At 35.6% G+C, this 6,864-nt stretch overlaps 1 protein-coding gene across 1 annotated transcript; it reads left to right on the forward strand.

Annotated features, from left to right (window-relative positions):
* Positions 1-2,010: 2,010 nt before the first annotated feature.
* On the forward strand, positions 2,011-5,853 carry LOC123659660 (U-scoloptoxin(19)-Tl1a-like). Its single transcript, XM_045594861.1, has 3 exons — positions 2,011-2,132; positions 3,643-3,786; positions 5,702-5,853. The coding sequence occupies exons 1-3, from the start codon at positions 2,072-2,074 to the stop codon at positions 5,836-5,838; spliced, it is 342 nt and encodes a 113-aa protein (XP_045450817.1). The 5' UTR covers positions 2,011-2,071; the 3' UTR covers positions 5,839-5,853.
* The last annotated feature ends 1,011 nt before the right edge of the window (positions 5,854-6,864 follow it).

Below are 6,864 nucleotides of genomic sequence, written 5' to 3' on the forward strand. Positions count from 1 at the left end.
AACGGACAACCTTTGTGTGTAAATGCGGAAAACCGAGCCCACAACATTACATTACATTACATTAGATCTGATGAGTACTTTTTGAGTTGTTTCCAATAATGCGTAATTAATTGAACATTTGTTCGACGATTATAATTGAAATTGATTTTTGAGAAATAAAATTTTTAAACCGCAACTGCTTTTATCAACCAGTTGCCATGGCAACGATGCTAATACGTCTTCATCTAATATGTCATCATCATCATTACAGCCTATACAGTCCACTGCTGGACATAGGCCTCCAGAAGTTTACGCCAAAAATAACGTGAACTTATGTGTTTTGCCCATAGTCACCACGCTGGGCAGGCGAGTTGGTGACCGCAGGGCTAGCTTTGTCGCACCGTGTATTTCAAAGCTAGGAGTTGGATGGTTATCCCGCCACCGGTCGGCTTTTTAAGTTCCAAAGTGTTACTGGAACTGTGTTATCCCTTAGTCGGCTCTTACGACACCCACGAGAAGAGAGGGGCTGGCTATATTCTTTAGTACCGTAGCCACACAGTCATCTAATCTGTACAGAAAAAAAAACCTTTGCCTAATAGGGGCATAAAGACAGTTTTTGTCTTAGTGCAATGTGCTCAAGAAGCTTATACAAAACACAATGTGCTCATTGATTATATTTTTCCTTTCTCGTAACTCACACGATATCTTTATGTATTTTATGTATATTTTATAGGTCAATAAGATATGTATAATTAGTATTTGAATGCAAATAATATCAATAAAATTATCTTAATAACGTTAATATCTTTGACGTTAAAGTGCTCTTAATAACGTTAATTTCATAAACGTTTTTGTGCTCGTTTTTAGTTACTTAAAATCACCCATCTAAGTCTGTGTACACACAAAAATTTTCATCAATTTCATTACATGAAAGAAAGTAATTTCTTATCTTTTAATCTCTTTATAAGAGCGAAGTCTTCCGTAGTGGATCGTCGGATATCCTCATAAAATTTTGCAAAAAAAAAAACATCCTTTTCCATCTAATGAAAACCCTTTTGCATCCGAGTAATTGTGTGGATAACATCGAAATAAATTAAGTTCTTAATAAGATTCAAGGTGAAGTCATTCGCTTCGACGATCTTCGTTAGCTGTGTCTCAAAAGTATTGACGTTAAATTTTATTTAAAGATTCCCCATCATCATATATATTAGTGCTGTGTGGCTACGGCACTAAAGAATTTAGCCACCCCCTCTCTTCCCGTGGGTGTCGTAAGAGGCGACTAAGGGATAACAAGGTTCCACAACCATCTTGGAACTTAAGAAGCCGACCGATGGCGGGATAACCATCCAACTGCTGGCTTTGAAATACACAGGCCGAAGACGGGCAGCAGCGTCTTTGGTGCGACAAAGCCAGTACTGCGGTCACCAACCCGCCTGCCCAGCGTGGTGACTATGGGCAAAACACATGAGTTCACGTTATTTTTGGCGTAAACTTGTAGAGGCCTATGTCCAGCAGTGGACTGTATAGGCTGTAATGATACACCCTTTTTATCTAAAATTATTGTTTGTTCGCAAAATAAAAAAATAAAAATACTTCAATAACATCGATAAGTAGTATAAAGTAATAAGACTAATTAATGATAGTCAAGTAAATACGCTCTATCAAAGATTACTCAAAAAAGTCGTCATCAGATCTCTATCAAATTTAAATGAAACGACAAGACAAGACGAATACGCAATATTAGATAAAACACAAAAAGCATACGCACCACCGTTCGATTAAAAATAAAATCACCGAATTATGTCTACCCAGTCGAAAATTCCGAGGTGACATAAATTAAAAAAAAAAAACAATTGAATTAATAACCGCTTCCATTTTTGGAATTTGGTTAGTAATAAGGTGTTATGATGATGATACCATACAAGTTAATTGTGGCAATAATTATAGCACAATAAAGAAAAAACGGATACGATAATGTTATTACTAAAACGGTATTAGCATTCAAACGATGCGGGCGACATGTATAAATGTGGTAACACAATCGATAGCTTATCACAGATATATTGAGACTGGAACGAATAACTGTAACGTTATGTTGAAATTATTTGTATGTGCGCTCGTTCTTGTGGTTGATGTTACACCAACATATGAACGTGAGTTATTTTTTTTAAATATAAAATATACTAGACTAGCCGGTTGGCGCAATTTGCAGTGGCCCTGCTTTCTGTTCCGTTGGGTCTGTTACGCTTCAGCCTGTAATATCCCACTACTGGGCATAGGCCTCTTTCCCCATGTAGGAGAGGGATCAGAGCTTAATCCACCACGCTGCCCTGGATATGTTCCCTACTATGAGTAACGACCGCTATTAGGTTGTACATGATAACAACCGGGACCGACGGCTTAACGTGCTGTCCGAGGCACGGTGGGGAGATCCCCAAGGACTGCACAGACACCCACACCACGGCAAACACCTGTATGGCCAATACAAATATTTGTCATGTGCGGGGATCGAACCCGCAACCGCCAGCGCAACAGGTACAATCTATAGCTGTAACCGTTGCGCCAACGCGGCGCTTGGCCGTTGGGTCTGGATGTAAGTGTATTTATATATTTATATATATTTAATATTTGTATATGTATTTAAAAAAAATAATTCTAACAGTCGGCTGTTACCTGTAACACAAGTTGCTTACCATAGGAACAGATGACCGTGTGTGTATGTTATAAGATATTTATTTATTTATACAAAATGGTATTCGTACAAAATTTAATTGAACGTGAAATTACTTTGAGTTTAATTTTGAGGTAGGGCACAGCGGAAAATATCCTGTTCAAAATCTTTTGACGTTTGAGAAGATCACAGCTAAATAGTACTGCTTACAAGCAGTGTTGTGTTCCTTTTAGTAAGGTGGCCAGAGCTCCTGGGGGGGGGTTAGGGGTAGGGTCTACAATACCCTTGCGGTATTTCAGTTGTAACAGGCATCAATTAGCCACGGTAACCGCTGTCCATCACGTGAGCCGTACGTTTACTCAAAATTTTTAGGAATAACTTTATTCTCTGCCCTACCTCTTAATATCTCGTAACAAAGATGTATGCTAATTAAAACTTACCCAAACTACTGAACAATTTGTGCTTATATTCAGTGCTAGCTGCTCGGACAGACTTCGTTCAGTCAAAAGTTTTTTTATATTTTTAAATTTTTTTTTAGTATTAAAACCTTCTATGGGCCTTAAGAAACATACAAAAAAAAAAAAAATTAGCCAAATTGGTCGAACCATTCTCGAATTATGCGCTTAGCAACATTCATTTTTATTAATATAGATATAACAAAATCTAACCAACATACACTACTCTGTAAAAAAAATTGAACAGAATTAGGCCAGGCCTCTTGTTGGTACGAAATCCAAAACTCTGTGGACTTTTCTACCAAAGTAACATACGACAACGTGTCTATGCAAATCCTTGCCAGACCTATTCGCTTCCTGAACACGTTGAAGAGAATCATAAGGAAAAATCAAACTCGTGATATTTACATAAAAACAAATTGATTTTTATCACCTACAAGTCGATACTCTTGTATCGACGATGTTTACCTGTCCACAGTTTGGTAATTTTAAGTAATTGATATATTTTTATATAAAGTTTTTGTTTTTTTAACATAGTTGGTGGACGTCCCCAGTCCGATATACCATGTCTGAGTTTTGGTGGAATATGTGTCCATTCGGGCGACTGTCCGGCAGACAAACTGTCAAAAATACAAGGTCTCTGTCCGACGCACAGAAGTAACTTTGTATGCTGTCATTCGTGTAAGTACAAAAATTTTATATCTATACTTATTATATATGTAAATAGGTCCCGGTTTTCCGTAAATAGTTACATTCACTTAACTATGTACCTTGATACACCCAAATTTTGGATGAGAATCGAAGCCACGGACTTGACAGAAAGTTGGATCATTGTCAACTGCACCAATAAGTTTGCCTTAAAATTTAAGAAATATTATTCGATTTCGTATATCAAATATTCTTTTGCTATAAACACATATTCATTTAACCCCTCTATAGATTCTTTTAATTGACCGGGAGATGGACACTGCATGGTATATTTCGGGTCGTTCAGATTGGTTCAATTTTGCATATTCTCTAACGTTGAAAATCGGATCAAATTTTGAATAGCTCGGTGAATATTCTAGATACTCAATAGGTTGGATGTCATTTTGGAGACACGTAAATTATTTCGTAGTATCTATAGCACTAACGTGTCGCACTTTATAAATATCCTCCTGTTAAGCAAAGGACTTTACTTCATATATAGCCAGACACAGCAAATAATCAAAATATCAAGCAATTTAGTAATCATAATCACATGGGCCTTCTAAAAATTATATTTATTGAAAGTTATTCCCCTAATAGCACACACCTTTCAACTACCTGACATATAACATAAATAAATGTGGCAAACAAATTTGTTACTATATTTTAAATTTAAAAAAAAAATTGTACTTACATTTTATGAACATTTGACACAGGATTCTAAAGAATAAATCGTTATAAATAACGACCTCCTTACAAATCTGGAAAAAAAAAATATTAAAATTCAGTTGGAGCTTAATATAGTATACTGTTTGACAGAGAGTTATTAAATATTTTTGTCCTTTTTAATTGAACCTTTAACCGAAAAAAAAAATACAGTCGAATTGAGAACCTCCTCCTTTTTTAGAAGTCGGTTAAAAATAAACCAACACCAGAAACAGATATTTCTGACGAAAAAATCTTGTCTTGAAGTTTGATGTATGTATCAAGTAGAGTTTGATATTAAGAGAAAAAATTCAGGATCAGAACAATATCTTATTAGGAACAGACACTTTATTAGTAAGTCATGTACTTATCTAAAGGAAGTAAGCGGTATGGTTACGGCAGTAAAGAATATAGCCACCCCCTCTCTTCCCGTGGGTGTCGCAAGAGGCGACTAAAAGATAACACAGTTCCACTATCACCTTGGCACTTAAAAAGCTGACCGATGGCGAGATAACCATCCGACTGCTGGCTTTGAAATACACAAGACAGGCAGCAGTGTCTTCGGTGCGACAAAGCTAGCCCTTCAAAGGTCACCTGCCTGCCCAGCGTGGTGACTATGGGCAACACACATGAGTTCACACCATTTTTGGCGCAAGTTTGTAGAGGCTGGACATAAGTCCAGCAGTGGACTGCGATATCAAAATCGAAATGAAAACCACCTTTATAAAAGCCTCATGAGCTCTTTCGAATCGTCATTTAACAAATTAAAACTTTAAAAATACATTATTATTTTTGTAAAACTAAAGCTACCACCGATTTGGAATGTAAATTCTGCGGAGAAGAATCGCCAAGAAACTCCGCAGTTACTTTTGTGTTTTGTGTAAAAGTTCGCAGATAGGTTGAAGTGATGTACTTATCTAAGACTAAATTAGCGACTAGAGAAATTGATCTTTGTAAATATACCTCGAATAAAAACATATTGTTTAAACTAACTTCATTCAAATTAATTGGTCGCCTATATATTATAATGAAAATTGTTTTTAAATACTCATTTATATACCTCAAACAATTAAAAGCAGCAATTCATGTTTGCAAATAAGAAATATCCATCCGTAATTGAAGTCAGTTCATTAATCGACTTCCGAGTAAATAAAATATGAATTAAAACATTAAAATGAAATGATAAATGATAATTTATTTCCAGTACCGATTTCCGAAACGAGATGCCGTTACAGAGGAGGCGAATGTTTTTCGAAAAAATACAAATGTCCTGAAAAATTTACGTTTAACGAAGCGACCGATTGTGACGACGATAAAAAGTGCTGCATTTTGGTTAATTAAACGTTTAATCTCTCAGCGCTGTTTTATTTACGATTTTGTTTCTAGTGTCTCTTTCATTTGCTAAATTAGAGAGACGTAATGTTCTACAATGTATTTGTAAAGCTTTCCACGTGATTGAAATGGTTTGTTTGATTTTAGTAATTATAGGGTATGATAGCAATACTTATTGTTAGAAACAGACTCGATACGTTCCTGTGAGGTTGAAATGCCATTTGCACGTAGCTTTATGTAAATGCAATTGTTAGAAAAATCACTGTAAAAATATATTGTTTAAATCAAGGGTGTCAAACTCAATTTTGTACAGGGCCATATATCAAATTTAGAATCTGTAGGCGGGCTAGATTCAAATAAAAAAATATATATAGTGTACGCATTTTAAAACGTCCGTAGAGGAATCGAGTGAAGTCTTGGTTTTTCTTTCTGTGACACATAGCGATCGCGGACCGTATTGATAGGATGATGATGATGATGAAGATGATGGCCGTATGATTTGGAGCCGGATACGGTCCGCGGGCCGTATCTTTGAGTTCCCAGATTTAAATCTTCACATGAAAGTGAACAAATAATAAATATGTACAGATTGTAATAGGAAAACGAACGAATTCATAAGTACGAAAAGTGTGAAAATATTTGGAAAAAAAACTAAACGAAACAATTACACAGATTGTACGTGAAACCGTAAAGAGCGTGAAAGTTGATGAAGTAACCCGTTTAGATTAATAATATTTAATTATCCGTCGCGTTGTTAGAAATAATTGCGTACCATTACGTTTTGTTCAACGAGTGCCCAGAAACATGCTATTTGAATATTATTCGAGCTTTATAAGAGAACTGTAGTCACTCTAATGAATCCATTGTGTAATGAGGGAATTGTAATCCTTTGTTTTGTAACTTAAATGTATACCTACAATTTGCGTCGTTTATAAGGTTCATTTGTTCATTGCTCAATTTAGATCTATTGTTGGAGGATCTAAAATTGTATTTTTTTTTTGATTGTGCATTTGTTGATTTGTGATTGTTTGTTTC

The sequence above is a fragment of the Melitaea cinxia genome, chromosome 2 (genome assembly GCF_905220565.1).
Source record: "Melitaea cinxia chromosome 2, ilMelCinx1.1, whole genome shotgun sequence".
In the NCBI taxonomy this organism is placed as follows: Eukaryota; Metazoa; Arthropoda; class Insecta; order Lepidoptera; family Nymphalidae; genus Melitaea; species Melitaea cinxia.

What these genes read in the sequence shown, in the direction of transcription:
- LOC123659660 (XM_045594861.1), top strand. Translation starts at nt 2,072, where the DNA reads ATGTTGAAATTATTTGTATGTGCGCTCGTTCTTGTGGTTGATGTTACA. An exon ending in TGTTACACCAACATATGAAC is followed by an intron (nt 2,133 to 3,642) that starts GTGAGTTATTTT and finishes TTTTTAACATAG; the next exon opens with TTGGTGGACGTCCCCAGTCC. An exon ending in CTTTGTATGCTGTCATTCGT is followed by an intron (nt 3,787 to 5,701) that starts GTAAGTACAAAA and finishes ATTTATTTCCAG; the next exon opens with TACCGATTTCCGAAACGAGA.